General features: G+C 36.5%; 1 protein-coding gene across 1 annotated transcript in view; it reads right to left on the reverse strand.

Moving 5' to 3' along the window:
* Window positions 1-16889, reverse strand: part of ksr (kinase suppressor of ras) — a 112396-nt gene that overhangs the window by 57709 nt on the left and 37798 nt on the right. The window contains exons 6-9 of the mRNA XM_089105653.1: window positions 16153-16321; window positions 9584-9747; window positions 6931-7077; window positions 3478-3771 (exon numbers count right to left, since the gene is read on the reverse strand). Coding sequence (XP_088961779.1) covers window positions 3478-3771; window positions 6931-7077; window positions 9584-9747; window positions 16153-16321 — 774 coding nt within the window. The remainder of the gene's footprint in view (window positions 1-3477; window positions 3772-6930; window positions 7078-9583; window positions 9748-16152; window positions 16322-16889) is intronic.

The raw sequence follows: 16889 nt of genomic DNA on the forward strand, positions 1-16889 counted from the left end.
CCCGCAGCCCTTAGGGCATAAGTTATAAATTATGCCTAGGAGCTATATAAGGTTTTTTATAGAAGGCGCTGCCGTATAAACTTTAAACAAGGCTCATTAGATTGGAAATGGAAAGGGCTAGTGCCCTTTTTAATAGTCGAAAGTGATTAGAGGGCAACTAACCCACCTCTGACGCCCACCTTTTCCCCAAACGCATCTAATCAAAACTTTGAGATAGCCATTTTATTCAACGTAGTTTTAAGTTCTGGAAATTAGGTCTTTGAGGATGACAATGCTCCCCCCCATAGCCCTGAGGGCAAGGGTTGTAAATTATGCCCAGGGGGCATATAAGGTTTTTATATAACGCGTTGTCATAAAAACTTCAAAAAGGGCTCATTCAATTGGAAATTGAAATGGCTAGTGCCTTTTTTAATAGTCGAAAGTGATTGGAAAGCAACTAACACTCCTTCCAGGCCCACCATTTCCCCAAACACATCCAATAAAGATTTTTAGATACCCATTTTGTTCCACGCAGTTCAAAGTTCAGGAAATTATACCTTTGAGAAGGACACTCCTCCCACAGTCTTCAGGACAAGGGTTATAAGGTATGCCTTCGGGGTAGTTGATTTCCAGATAGAAATTATGTTTATGAGGACAGTCCCCCACAGCCCTTAGGGCAAGGGTTGTAAGTTATGCCCTGGGGGCATATAAGGTTTTTTATAGAAGGCATTGTCGTAGAAACTTCAAAAAAGGCTCATTCGATTGGAAATTCAAAGGGCTAGTGCCCTTTTTAACAGTAGAAAGTGATTTGAGGGCAACTAACCCCCCTCTCACGCCAATCTTTTCTCCAAACACATCCAATCAATATTTTAGAAAGCCATTTTATTCAACGTAATTGAAATTTTTGGAAATTAGGTCTTTAAGGAAGACACCCCCCCCCCACAGCCCTCAGGGCCAGGGTGGTAAATTATGCCCTGGGGGCATATAAGGTTTTATTGAAAGTGTAGAAACTTCAAAAGGGCTCATTCAACTCGAAATTGAAAGGGTTAGTGCCTTTTTTAATAGTTGAAAGTGATTGGAGAGCGACTAACGCCCCTCTCACGCCTACCATTTTCCCAAACAAATCTAATCAAAATTTTGAGATATCCATTTTGTTCAACGTAGTTGAAAGTTCTGGAAATTAGGTCTTTTAGGAAGATAACCCCCTCACAGCCCCCAGAGCAAGGGTTTTGAATTATACCCCAGGGGCATATAAAGTCTATATATAGAGTTTTCATAGATGTTTCAAAAAAGGGCCCATTTGATCAGAAATTGAAATTGCCCTTTTTAATAGTCGAAAGTGAGTGGAGAGTAATTAACCCCCCTCTTATGCCCACCATTTCCCCAAAAACATTCAATCAAAGTTTAGAGATAGCCATTTTGTTCAACGTAGTTGAAAATTCTGGATATTATGTATTTAAGGATGACAAACCCCCCAGAGCCCTAAGGGCAAAGGTTGTAAGCTCTGCCCTGGGGGCATATAAGGTTTTTATAAATAGAGTTGTCGTAAAACTTCAAAAGGGGTTCACTCAATTCGAACTTTAGAAGGCTAGTGCCCTTTGTAAAGGCCAAAATTAATTGAAAGGTAACTAGTCCACCTCTCGCGCCCGCCTCCCCTCAAAGTACATCCACTCAAAATTTCCAGATACCAATTTTGTTCAACGTAGTAGAAATTTCTGGAAACTAGGTTTTTGAGATGGACAGCCCCCCCCCCCAGCACTCAGGGGCAAGGGTTGTAAGTTATGCCCTGGGGGCATATAAGATTTTTATTGAAAGTTTTGTCGTAGAAACTTTAAAAGGGGTCATTTGTTTGGAAATTGAAAGGGCCAGGGTCATTTTTAATAATTGAAAGGGATAGGAGAGTGACTGCCGCCCCTCTCACGCCCACCATTTCACCAAACACATCCAATCAAAATTTTGAGATAGCCATTTTGTTTAACGTAGTTGAAAGTTCTGGAAATTCAGTCTTTGAGGATTACAATCACCCTAACAGAGCTTAGGATATGGGTTGTAATTTATGCCCTGGGGGCATATAAGGTGTTTATACAAAGCGTTGTCGTTTTCAAAAGGGCTCATTCGATTGGAAATCGAAAGGCCTAGTGCCCTTTTTAATAGTCGAAAGTGATTGGAATGCTTTACATTTTTATAGTAAAGATCGATGCGGGTATAATGTATTATTTTTTGTTGTTGTTGTTGTTTAGACCAGGGCACTTCGTATCGAAGGAGCTGTCGTGGAAACCTCGAAAAGGGTTCATTCTATTGAAAATAGAAAGGGCTGATGCCCTTTTTAATAGTCGAAAGTGATTGGAGGGCAAGTAGCCCCCCTCTCACGCACACCCACCCATTTGCCCCTTATGTTTTAAAAATTAATGTTACATTAAGATTAAATAAAAATGTACCGTGTTAATTCTAATTCCCGAAGAGGCTTCTCAGCAGTATCCAAGTAACTATTTAGGGTGTTATATTAAAGATTTCAGAGCTATTTCTACTCGTAAAATTTAACCAAAGCAAAATAGCGTAAGTGTATACTAGCTATCAAAGAAAGTAAACAGATTTTTTCTTAAATGGTATCAAGTTTTCCATTTCAGATCAACTAGAGGAGGTATGAAACTGAATTAAACACTACTATTTATGTTCAGATTTTTAAAAGGGTGTATGTTGTTAAAAATTGCTGAAAATTTTTCTCCATCATACAAATAGCAGGCCAAACAATAAAGTCTTAAGAAAACGAAAAGAATTAAACTATTATTTTCTTTTCTCTGAAAAGACTATCAATATAAAATGAACAGAAATTAATTAAAAAACTTTCCCCAAAAAAAGTTTTTCAAGAAACAGTAAAAAACTCCATTCAACCAAAAATGAGCAACAATAGAACCATATAATCCACCCAGCTTGAAACTACCACAAATCAGCATTGATAAATAAATGAAACCCAAAACGAACAGGAATTTCAATAAATAACCAAGCCACACTCAAAATGAGATGAGATTAACATAAGTTGGGCTCAAACCCTACATGCCTTCCAAAGTCAAGAAAATGATTTGCGCTTTACTGAAAAAAATACAAATGAATGTGCGATGTCAGTCTGATATACTTATTAGACTGACATATTTAATAATCACAATTTAAGAATTATAGGATTTATTACAGTCATAATAGTAAAAACAATGATATTTTTTCAGTAAAGTGCAAATTTTGTTCTGGCCTTGGGAAGGCATTGGGGTTTGGCGCCCAACTTATGTTAATTTCTGCTCGTTTTGAGTTTGACAAACTCAAACGCTACAGCTTGAAGCTGTTTTACCTAAAAGGGCTGGACTGGGAGTGGAGTTATTACAGCTTGAGATTGTCTTACCTAAAAGGACCGAACTATAGGGAGTGGAGCTACTATAGCTTGAAGTTTTCCTACCTAAAATGGCCGGACAGAGGGAATGGAGTTACTACAGCTTGACGTTGTCTTACCTAAAAGAGCCGGACTCGAGGGAGTTGAGCTACTACAACTTGAGGTTGTCGAACTCGAGTCAGGATTAGCATAATTAATAAGCGGATTCCCACCACTATGCAACCGCCTTTTGTCACGTGGAGTCAACCTGCCAGGGGACGGCATCATAATTCTTGGAGCTAATAGAGGACTTGGGCTCCCTTCTAGAATTTGACGAACAGCATCTATATATTCAGAGGGCATACCACAGGAAGGCAGGACACGAAGCTCACAATCCCGGTGACATTTGTACTTGCAAGACTTGCACTTCAAACCTAAAATATATACTTTATCACATTTTATCAAACAAATAATGGTCAAAGTTATAGGTAAAGATAGGTTTTATCTTTATGGGTTGTTTAGCGGCAAATACTTCTGAGAAAGGGAGATCAAGGATGCAAGAGGTATTTATCAGTTTTTCAATTGTCTAGGTTGGTGGGGAGGGGGGCCTCAGGCGATTTTCAAGGAAGGGCTTAATTAGATACCTTATATTATGTTGAAAAGAAGAAAGCATTTTCCCTTTGGCACTCCCGTCTCTATCTCTATTTTACTTTCACCAGGTATGATGCTCCTTTTTGCTGACATATATTCATCGGACAAGTCCTGATTTATATATATATATATGTATATATAAAAAAAAGTCTTCGAATCTCAAATGTTAATCAGATGACACAATAGTCTATTATATATGTAGATATGATAAACTAATCAAACAGCTTAATAATTTAAGAGGGGAAAATAGTAACAAATTCTAAAGCCATAGGAAGGACTCTTGCGAGTTTAAATTTTCTGTGATATAGATATTTAAAATTAAGGCTTATAATAGCATGCACATATTAAACTGAAGCCTTAAGAAAATTACATATATAATATCGAGTATTTTTTAATTCTTTTGGCCAAAATTCTCATATTTTAAATTACTACTACTACCAACAACTCACTGCAGGCCCAAGCCACCTGAGGAATAAAAAGCTGTACACGATCTTCCTCCAACCCAATCCATTCAAAGCTTGCCTCTTTACACCCTCCTAAGAAGTCCCAATTTCCCTTACATCCTTTCTTTCGACTTTTTATCACCCCATTCGGGGTGACCTGCTTTTCGTTTGGCTCGAGATGGATCATTGGACGATCCAGGACAGATCTTTGGACGATCTTTGGCAATCTGTCATTCTTCACCACAGATCCTGTCCTAGCCACCCTAACCTTTCTCTGATTATAGCACTAGAAAGTGAGATAGAATCACATTTTCGTACAGCTTTAAATCAATCCATAGACTATTCCTCTGAAGAACATCTAACAAATCCTCCTCCGTCTTCCACAGCTACCATGTTTCAGAACGATAACAAGACCACTACCATCATTGTAGCTTCCATTATTTTTATCTTGATTCACAGACTTATCTTCCTATTCTTCAAAAAAAAAACTTAAGGGAAAAAATTATCCTGCTCCTTAGCTATTCTACTTTTAACTTCTTCTCTGTATCCTCCCTCTTTACTAATGTTTTAATTTAGTAAGTATTTGCAAAATGAAGCGTAATAGAGCTTGAATGTTTTAAGTTTTAGCAAATGTTAGTTCTCGAAGTATTTATCTCAGAGTAACAATTAAAAATTGATTTTTTCCTTTGCACAACTATTGAAAATGAAAGCTTCACTTTATGTTCAACGCTTTCGCTCAATTAAAACCATTTTCCCTTATATAAATAACATTTGTAGAGCGCAATAGAGTCTTAAATGACCTCTCTAGATTTAAGCATATAATAAAATCTGTCGAGTCTTTTCAAACAGTTTGGTGTAACGGGCTGTAAGTAAGGAGTGATTATGCCCAATAGTAACCGAAATTCTAAAAAAAGATTTTGATGGCAATTAATATATGAAAAGAATTGGCTTTCTATACTGATTCCAAATAAAATACATTAAGCTTATTGTTATCGGTCTAAAACTACGAGCCTCAGAAAATTTGCCAGATTTTCGAAAAAGGGGGAAACAACCAAAAACGTCAATCACACCGTCATATTCACCATATAAAAGAACCATACTGTAGAGGTTTCAAGTTCCTATCTAGAAGGGACAAAAAAAACACGGATGTGTTTGTTTGTTGTTTTTTTTTCTTCCCAGAGGTGATCGTATCGAACCAACGGTCCTAGAAGATAGAGAGAGGGCTCATTCGAACGGAAATTAAGAGCTCTAGTGTCCTTATTAAGTGACCAAAAAGATTGGAGGGCAAGAAGCCCCCCACACCCCTTTTTTCCCCAAAGACTCCGATCAAAAGTTTGGGATAGCCATTTGGTTCAGCCTGGTTGAAATGTCCGATAAGCATGCCTCTGGTGATAATAAGACCCCCGCCCCTCCATGGCCCTCAGGTAAAATGCTGTAAGTTATGCAATTTGCCCATTGTTAACATATTATACTTTTTATTATGAAATATACGGCAATTTTTCGGGGATTATTTTTCTACAGGAGGGGAGGGGGGCACAGCCAGAACTTTCCATGGGGAGGATAGTTTGTAGAGGTAATTTTACAGAGGGGGTGGAATTTACCACACTGACTTGAATAGTGCTCCCTTCACGAGAGGCCACAGACAAGAACGACACCCTTTATACAACATATCAAGACCATTCAATTTTGTTCTATCAAACTTATGTCCCTTGTCTAACATTCATAATGTTCAATATATACGAGCTTTGTATTTTCGTTATTGTTTTGTCTAGGTGACATTATAACCGAAACATTTTTTATACTCTTTATGCTACTGATATTTCGACATAAAAAGTCAGTTTTAAAGCTAAAAGAAATGGCTTGTTTGCAGTTAGGTCCTTATGACTATCTGAAGAGCTGTCTTTTATTGTCAAAAGACGTCACCTCAAGCTATTAGGCCACTCCTTGCGTCGCCTCAAAGGTACGATATGTCGAGACGTCCCCATCTGCGAGCCAGCACCCTCCTAGAGACGACAGCTGAAGGACAGAAGAAGAATCTTTGGAAAAAATTCAAAGCGGACCTTGAATCATGGGGAGGTTTACGGAGGCATGGCCGGAGACGGAACAGTAACTGGTTGAAGATCGCCGCTGAAGCTACAGCCGACAGAACAAAATGGTCGTCGGAAGTATTTACAAAATTCATTGGTGACAGGACAGTTTATCGTCAGGACCCCGCCGAAAGTAAGTGAAGCATCATCCTCTTGTTCAGATATTTTGGCGAATTTGCTTTTATCGTAAGAAATGATAATTAATTTTATATGTTAATTTTTTCTTTTTGTTACTCCACTTCTCATAGTCATATTGTGGGTTATAATAATTTTTGGTAATATTATCATTGTGAGCCATGGCTTTTCTAAACCTCTATTTGATTTTACTATTAATTTGTGCATGGATTAGATGCGGTCAATAAAGTTTCTACTCACATATTAAAAGAATAGAAAAAAGATAAACAAATCTTACCCATAAACATTTTTTGGGAACAGAAATCACATGTCGACAATTTAAAAGTCTTGGTAAATCTATGAGGGACGGAGTGACCAACGGTGCTAGTAATCATTGTTGGTGGTGTCCTTGGAGATCTGGGAATGTGAAGCGAGGAACCATAACCTGCAAATAATTAAATCTTACTAAACCACGATGCACTTCATCCAAAAAATTGTCACCTAATGGAATCAGCTAAAGTAGGAAACAAATTATGATTGGTCCAAAATGGTTTTATTTAGAGATCGATATTTTGCTAAGCACCGATTCCAAAACCCGGCATTAGCTGATGCTAGTGATCATATTTTACCATTTGCAATGGATAATTGGAAGGCTGAAACCTACTAATACCATATTTATCGCATGTCTTTGTCTTTATATGAGATCTCATACAATCCTTATTTGACTTACCATATAAGTGTTTTTGAGCTCAGGAGAGTTCCAGTAGCTTCTCTCAGTAGTTCACTTTTTACTTAGTCAACTTTTCGATTCATTATTTATTCTTCTTCTTCTTGTTCTGATTATTCTTGACATGCTTTAGCAGATGTTCATCACCAAAGTCAAATTACAGGCTTATTATTCATTTCTTGTTTGCAGTTTTTTCTTTATCTGGATAAAGTTCGAGTACTAATCAATTACCTAACCCAAAACTTCTATGAAAATTCTGATGGGTTTGACCTTAGATAAATTCAAGTCGTTTGTATTTCAGTTTTGATTCAGTCTAGTTCTGGATCCTAGGTAAATCTCTAGTTGTGAGCTGGTTTGGTTTCACCTGATTCCCAAAATTAGCGCGAACGAATTCTTGGTATTAGTAAAATCTCATTGCGAATGGGCCTTTACCAAGGCATGCTTGTATTTTCTAGCATTTATTCTGAAAAGGTTAATACGATGAATATGAATTTTCAGAATGTTGCAGAGTACATCCACACAGAGCATCAGAAAACGCTTTGTGAAGTAAGATACCATTAACAGGATAGCTGAGTCTGAACATACTTACTTACTTAAAATCCCATCCACCTTCGTGGGACATTTCGAGACCGGTCTTTTCAAAATTTCATGAACCAGTGCTCGATATCCTGTTCGGTCAGGAGCAATTCTGGATAGTTGGGTGATATGTTGCCGATCAGAGTTGTCAATCTATCTCTTACAGTGTCTTCCCGTCGTCCAGACCCTTCAACAGTCCCTTCGAGCGAGACCTTGGGTAGTCGAATAGGGTCCATTCTCTTGACGTGCCCAAACCAGCGTAGTTCTTGTCTTCTAACTTTCTTTAGGATCGTATCTAGTGATTTTAGTCTTCTGTGGACTTCTTCATTTGTGGCACGGTCATTGTATTTAATTTTCACTATCCGGCGTAGGCATCTCATTTCGAACGCAAGAAGGGTGCGCTCGTTTTCGGCTTTTGTTGTCCATGTTTCATACCCATACAGAGCAATGGGTATGCTCAGGCTGCTAAAAAGATGAGTTTTCAAATGGCTCGAAAGGTGGCTGAACTTCCATAAATTTGAGAATCTTCTGAAACTAGAGCTGACAAGGGCTAGGCGGCGTTTAATGTCGGCAGTGTGGCAATTATCAGCCGTTAATAGACTGCCAAGGTAAAGAAATCGATCTACTGTTTCAACTTCCTCACCATCAATTATTATTATAGAGGGGGGCTTTGTGGTGTCCTGACACGACGTAACCTTGACTTTAGTTTTATTTGCATTAATCTGCATCCTAAATGACTTCGTTTTGAGACATGCTGTTTGCCTAACTTTGAACTTCTGGATGGGGGATCGTAGCTAGCTGGTCGATACTGTCAACTAGTTTTTCAAGTAGGATTCCACCTATTTTCGTTCCACAACCAGTGGGTGCCATGTAGAGAATGGCATGCAGGAATAGGTTGAACAGATGCGGGAGTAGGATGCATCCCTGGAGGACTCCCGAAGTTGTCAATAATTCATCAGAGCCCATCAGTAGACAAGATTTGGCTTTTGAACTTGTACCTGTCCTCAACGATTTCGTCAAAGGACAAGATAGAGTCTTAGAATATGCCATAGACCTTCCCTCCATATGAGGTCAAAGACCTGTCAAAAATCAATGAATAGTTGATAGAACACTCTCTCTCTCTCACTCTTTTTTTTTCTCTCTCTCTCTCTCTCTGCGCTAGACGACATATCGCAAAGAAAAAATAAAATACGGGACTCTGGATACAAAACTAGAAGAATCAAAAATATCATTGTAACAACAAGATAGCAAATTTATATATTTGATCGCCAAAATTATATATTGCGTTATTTCACATATGAAAACAAAATCTATATCTTAATGGTATTCACAAACATTTATAGAACTTTACTTTCAAATTTATCATGATCGGTTAGTGCTATTATAGTACTGGATTTACCCAATAACTACCCCCCCCCCCAAAAAAAAACGATATAATTATAAATAGATAATTATAAAAAAAAACAGATAATTATATTGCGTATAATTATCTTTAAAAAATGAGAACACAAAACTTCTGAAAAACATGGGAAAACAAAAACAGTGCACTTGGAAAGCTAGCGGCAAGCGGAAAGCATGAAGAACTTAGCACCCCCGAGCATTTCCATCTAAAATAAAAAAGAAATAAGAATCACAAATAAAGAATTACTTTGTAAGCTTTCTTGGGCGTCAACCGAAACCGTCATTGGTGGCGATTTAATAGGACTTGAATCATTACTAAGGTAAAATCTTTCGTTGCCACTGTCATAAGCTAATGCCTCTGAAGGCTCTGTCTTGAGCCTATGTCGACGACCATTTGGAAGCTGCTCCATACTGAAATTAAATGAGGTAAAATTGATTCATCTAGGTACACATTATTAAAATAAAGTATATAGCTTACTCCAAATATGCAAAAGCATCAAGCTCTTCAAAGCCTAAAATGAAAATATAGAAAGAGAGAAAAAAATAAAAATAGGAAGAGAAAGAGAGGGAGAGAGAGCGTGAAAGAAAGAGAGTGAGAGAAAGAGAACAATATCCTTTCTAATAAAAAAATAGAATAATATTGCTGTGGTCATTGAAAACCTAAAACCGATTTTTTTTTGTTTTTTTTTATTGGCAAGGAGATCACAAAAACTTTATTAAATTAAATTTAGCTATTGAAAATATACCATTTACATGATACAATTGATACCATTTACATAAATTTTTAGACCGACAATCGTATCTTGAGTAGGCTATACATAAACGCACCGTCTACTGACCTAGCCTCTGACTGACTGACCGTCTACTGATCAGCCTCTACTAGTCATTAAATAAAAAAAAAACGAGTTTTTTTAACTGAAAGTAAGGAACGACGTTAAAACTTAAAACGAACAGAAATTATTCCGTATATGAAAGGGGCCCTCCCCTCCTCATCGCATTGCTCTTTACGCTAAAGTTTTTTATGGTTTAAAAAAAAATAAGTGTTGTGAGAAAGTCAAACTCTGGCGTAAAGACCGAGTCGTTGAGAAGAGGACAGCCCCTCTCATATATGAAATCATTTTTGTTCGTTTTAAGCTATAACGTCGTTCCTTACCTTGAGTTAAAAAAAACTTATTCTTTTTATTTAATTTTGGAACGTTTTTGAATTGATGCAGGTTTTGATTTTGGCTCACCGTATATGAATAATTAAAACAAAATTTGCATATTAATTTTACTTTTATTTGGTTAAATGGCTTTCTCGAAACCTTTTTAATTTTATTTACAAACGTTTTTATTAGTAATAAATATACGTAACTTGCGAATTAACTTACGTAACGAACTTCTATATTCATATATTTTTAATACATATATTAGGGGGCTCACCTACTAGTCAATACCTCGCTCTTTGAGCTAAAGTTCGAATTTTGTTCCAATACTTTAAAAATGACCCCTTAATCACAAAGGCTGTTATTTAGAATAAATAGCTCTTATGAAAGTACTAAAAAATCTTTGGCTTAAAGAGCGAGGTACTGACTAGGCGTGAACCCAATCATACACGTAAAATTCCTTCATGGAAAGATCCTCCCACATAACACCCAACCCACCCACCCCCCGCTACCAGAAAAAATCCCCCCTGAAAACGTCTGTATACTTCCTAATAACCAATACTATATGTTAACATTGGGCAATGTTCATTACTTTCAGCACTCCCCCGGGGACTTCGGGGGATTAAGTCATCCTAAAGGACATATTTATCATATTTTCAACCATGCTGAACAAAATGGCTATCTCAAAATTTTGATCAGATGACTTTGGGAAAAAAATGAGCGTGGGAGGGGGCCTAGTTGCCCTCCATTTTTTTGTCACTTAAAAAGGGCACTAGAACTTTTAATTTCCGATCCAATGAGTCATCCCACGATATTCTAGGACCACTGGGTCAATACGATCACCCCTGGAAAAAAAAAACAAAAAAACAAAAAAAAAAACAATAAAAAAAAAAAAAAACCAAACAGGTTCTTTATTATAGCAAAAAATGGAAAATTCAAAAATTTTGTATATAGGTGCTTTAAAACTCAACAGTAGGGTTATAGAATATGCTGAATATGATGGTGTGCTTTTCATCAAAGTTCTATAATTTTTAAGGGGTCTTTCCCCCTTTTTTCGAAAATCAGCCAAATTTTCCCAGGCGCGTAACTTTTGATGGGTAGGACTAAACTTGATGAAAAATATATATTTGAAATAAGCATTGAAATTTGATTCTTTTGATGTATCTATTAGTATGAAAAACCCGTTTTCTAGAGTTTCGGTTACCATTGAGCTGGGTTGCTCCTTACTTACAGTTCGTTACCACGAACTGTTTGATATTATAGCAATTCTACTGGGCTAGGTGTTTCTGATACTGTTTTTAAGTTGGAAATACGGCACAGGAAACTCTCCGATATGGCTCGCATGCACTTACCCTCTCACCATAAAATAAAAGTTCAAAATAGGGATAAAATCCCTTTTAATAGACAGTGTATAATAAATTTCACAAAAATACCAGATATTTCGGTCACATATACAGTGACCGTCATCAGTAGTAAAACTAAACTAAAACGATTTAAAACAAAAGTTTATATACTAAATCAAATAAAACTATATATTGTTTAAATCTCTAATTCTTTTCAAAGCAAAGGCGGAAGCTAGCCTCTTTGACCTTCTTGGATTCGGTTCATTACCGTTCAATGATATAACATTTGGACAAAGGTCAACTACATTGAGTGAATTGAACTTTACTCTGTCAGATTTTAATAAATTATCATAGATAGAGTTCAGCCCATATTCACCTGTATGGAAGCTCAAGTACTCTGTATGGAAGTACTTGTGGAAGCTCATATGTGGGACGTACTAACCAGAGTTTGGAAATGAGATTATTATAACATAAAGATTCTATTTCTTCGGCTTTAAAGCAAGATTCTAAGTCTGAAGATTTTACTTCAGCCCTTACAAAACATATTTTCAATTTTCCAGACAATTTTATTTTGTTCGAGAATGCCTCTTTGATTTCTAGGGATCTGGGTTTAAAGCCAAATTTTCAAGAAACTCTTGAAATAAAGAAAACCTGATTCAAGAATAATAGTTTGAATCGGAATACAGGCAAATTTGGGCTGAACTCTATCTATGATAATTTATTAAAATCTGACAGAGTAAAGTTCAATTCACCCAATGTAGTTGACCTTGGTCCAAATGTTATATCATTGAACGCTAATGAACCGAATCCAAAATCCAAGAAGGTCAAAGGGGCTAGCTTCCGCCTTTGCTTTGAAAAGAATTAGAGATTTAAACAATATGTAGTTTTATTTGATTTTGTATATAAACTTTTGTTTTAAATTGTTTTAGTTTAGTTTTACTACTGATGACGGTCACTGTATATGTGACCGAAATATCTGGTACTTTTTTGAAATTTATTATACACTATCTATTAAAAAGGATTTTATCCTTATTTTTAACTTTTATTTTATCGTCATGGAAAGGCAGTGTGGTCTTCGAAATTATCTACATTATCCTCTCACCATCGTCTTATCTGATTTTTCACTGATAACGTGCTTTAACGTGATAACGTGATTATAACGATAACATGATTAATCACGTGATGATAACGTGATTATAATTTTTTTTCTAATTTCATAGTTACTTCACCTTTATACTTTTTTTCTTATGTTTGGGTTACAAATAAATAGAACATTAAATTAAGTTACCTGTGATATTAAGGTGAGTTAAAAATTTGCAAAGATTATGCTTGCTGGTACGTCATAAATACTTGGAAAAACTCAATGGTTAGATAATGAGTTAATCCCATTCAAATGTATAAGGAGGAATAGCCAAAACGCAGGGTAGTTTCTGTCCGTTTTAGGTTTGACTTGATTATTTATTGTAATTCCCATTCCCAGTTTTGGGTTTTATTTATTTATTTATAGTGGTTTAAGGTCATTTTGAGCTTAAATTACTATTTGACTTTGTTCCAGATTGTCTTAGGCTTAATGTAGCTCTTTACTTTTCTTCCAAAAACTTATTTTGTGGAGATGCTTTTTTTCAATTAATTTCCATTTGTTTTTAATTGATATATTTTTTTTTACTAAAAAAATATTTTTTAAATAAAAGGAATATTTGTATAGCTTTTTATGGGTTTTCTTCTTAAGAATCATGATCTTGGCTTGCTATTTATATTTTGGACAAAATTTTGCGAAACGTTTTAATAACAGTTCTACTATAGAAATTTGGATGGAAGAGTACGCGGAATATTATTCGAAAAAACGAATTGCAAGTGTACATAATTTTTGGGCCTCTATAGGGCTGAAGCCATTCAAACCACCCTCATGTTACAACTTTGAATGTAGACAAGTATTAACTGAGCATCCCCCTTTTTATGAACAGAAAATTTCAACTTAATTCCCTCAGCCGTTCCTGGGATATCTCAGTTACACCCTATCGACAATCTTGAAAACACATAGTGTCTTTTGATTTTGTTCAACATGCCCCAAAATTTTTAGTTTCCAACTCTTAGCCATTTCCGAGATTTTGCAGACACAATATTTTGAACATCTGGATGCATACAGTGTCATTTGATCTAGTTTAATATCCCCTCTAAGATGCATTGAAGGTTTCAACTTAATACCATTAGCCCCTCCTGAGATATTGCAGATGCGCCCTTTTGACAACCTTGATGCACACTGTTTCTTTGATTTAGTTCACCGTCCCGATGAAGCTGCCCAGATATTTTCAACTAAATAAACTTAGCCGTTCCTTAGACATCGTTGATACGCCTTTGTGGAAACTGCACGGAGTTCTGATTTAGTTCAACGTCCCCAACGTAATATCCTTAGCTATTCCTGGAATATCGCACAGACGCCCGTTCGACAACCTGGATAAACACAGTGTTTTTTGAGTTGGTTTCAAACTCTTTAAATTTAACTAAAATCTTCGACTTAATACCCTATTTTGCTCCTGAAATATTGAATTTGTAACATTTTGACAACCTGGATGCACTTAAAGTCTTTTGATTTATCAATATCTGTCGTATTAATAGTAGAAGTGGTGGTAGAAGCAGTAATTGCAGTAATAGTAGTAGTAGCAGCAGTAGCAGCAGTCACAGTCACAATCACAGTAGTAGTAATCCCCAGTAGTCGCAGTCGCAAGTAATCGCAGTCACAAGTAGTTGGAATCGTAGCCGCAAGTAGTTGCAGTCACAAGTAGTCGCGGTAGCATTAGTAGTCAGATTAGCAGTAGTAGTAGTCGTAGTCATAGTAGTAGTCGTAGTAGCAGTGGTCGTGGTAGCAGTAGGCGTAGTAGAAGCAGTTACAGCAATAACAGTCGTAGCACTAGTAGCCGTAGTAGTTGTAGAAACCGCCATAGTAATAGTAGTAGTCATAGTAATAGTAAGCATAGCAGTAGTAGTCATAGCAATAGTAGTCTTAATAGTAGTATATACATGGTGTATTTTGCTTAGTGAATGCCCTGACAGTTTCAGCTTTATACCCTAAGCCGTTGTTAAGACATTACTGAAACGCTCTTCATACAAACTGCATGCACATAGTCCATTTCGATGTATTTCACCAACCCCTCAACAATCCCTGAAAGTTTTCCTCTAATACCCTTAACCTTTTTGGAGACACAGGATCGCAGATTCCCCCCTTCCCCACTAGCAAAACCTGTATGTAAATAATAGGGAATTTGCATAGCTTTGAGCCCTTGCCTAAAGGGCTGTGAGGGGGGGGGGGTCATGTCATCCTCAGAGACAGAGTTATTTGACCTTTCCACTATTTTGAACAAAATGACTATCTCAAAATTTTGATCAGATGTCTTTGGTGGGGGGGGGGCAGTTAAAACGAGCGAGGGAAGGGGTAGTTGCCATCCAATCATTTTTAACTTTTAAAACGGGCAATAGAACTTCAATTTTCAATTGAATGAGCCCCTTCCAAAGTATCTACGACAACTTTTTCCATATGAGGTAGCCAGTAGCATTGTGGCATTATCGCTCTTTAGATAGTCATAGCACTGCATATAATCATTCTTGGTAATAACCATTGTTTTGAATAGTAGCACCATAGAACAGAAGCCTATTCTCCAGGGACAGCATTGCTTCATAGAGAAAATTACCTTACATGAACTCTATCTTATCTTAAGCAAATAGGCGGTGTTACACTTTGCAATCCAGAATGAGCCAGCATCTAATTGAATTTTTCCTGTTTAAGTTCAATAGGTAGGGATTTCTGCATTAGTACTCTTACTTTTGCCTTAGATTGGAGCTGCAGGTTACCAGAGCAAAAATAAAGCAATTTTTGCTTTATCCATTTGTTTTTATCCATTTACCTTTCGCTTAATAAAAGCTTACCTGATAATCTTAATTTTCAAATAAAACTTTATTCTATCCTAGAGACGTTTTGGTAGACGTTAAGTAATTTTTCAATTTCACTAACGACGGGAAGAAGAAGAAGATGAAGAGAAAAAAGAGGGCCCTTCCTATGTAAGAAGAAGAAGAAGAAGGAGAGGAAGAGAAAAGAGGAGCCTTCCTATGTAAGAAGAAGAAGGAGAGGAAGAGAAAAAAAGAGGACCCTTCCTATGTAAGAAGAAGTAGAAGAAGAAGGAGAGGAAGATAAAAAAAGAGGACCCTTCCTATGTAAGAAGAAGAAGAAGAAGGAGAGGAAGAGAAAAAAAGAGGACCCTTCCTATGTAAGAAGAAGAAGAAGAGGAAGAGAAAAAAAGGACCTTCCTATGTAACATAGTATGGTGATTAGTTACCTCTGTTGTTGCAAATGTCCGTGCTTATCTACAGGCTCAATTCTATTGGCTAACTGTGACTCGTGAGACTTGGATCTATTGAGAGGAAAGTCAGCTAAGGTCTGTCCAAGAAAACAGGTTTGATGCTTTTTTGATGGCGGTGGCGTAGTAGGAAATTTGCCTTTTTCACCTAAAAAGGAACGATAAATATAGTTGGCTTATGCTAAGACTTCAGTTAAAATAGTGCAGTTTCATACCCAGGGAAGAGGCAATAGTGAATTTTAAAAAGGCCAACATGATGGTACTTGTTTTATTTAAGCAAAGACTATTTTAGATCTTATTCGACAATCTTTACCATGAACAGGGACAAATAGTTGTACACATAAGCTATACCTATAAAAAGCTGTACCCATTAGCAGGGACAAAACAATTGATGTTTCTAGGGGTAATTCCTCGTTTATTTTTTATTTTATATAAATACATTTCATAGTTCCCAATTTATTAATAATTGATATTCCTATGGGCAATTCCTCGTTTATTTTTAATACATTTCATAGTTCCCAATTTGTTCTAAGAATAATGCTTTAAGTTATTCCATCAAGAATAAATCCCGGTAACTTAAAGGTTCAAACATGTGAACATAACTCGTTTTCAAATATTTACCTTTGCTGGTTGGCACAGAATAAAAAGCGCGTGGTAATACCATGTCTTTTTTTGGTTTATTATAATGCAATATACCAACCATAAATCAAGGAAAA

Source organism: Artemia sp. Qi Xiang Cuo, chromosome 19, assembly GCF_049724085.1.
Source record: "Artemia sp. Qi Xiang Cuo chromosome 19, ASM4972408v1, whole genome shotgun sequence".
Classification (NCBI taxonomy): domain Eukaryota; kingdom Metazoa; phylum Arthropoda; class Branchiopoda; order Anostraca; family Artemiidae; genus Artemia; species Artemia sp. Qi Xiang Cuo.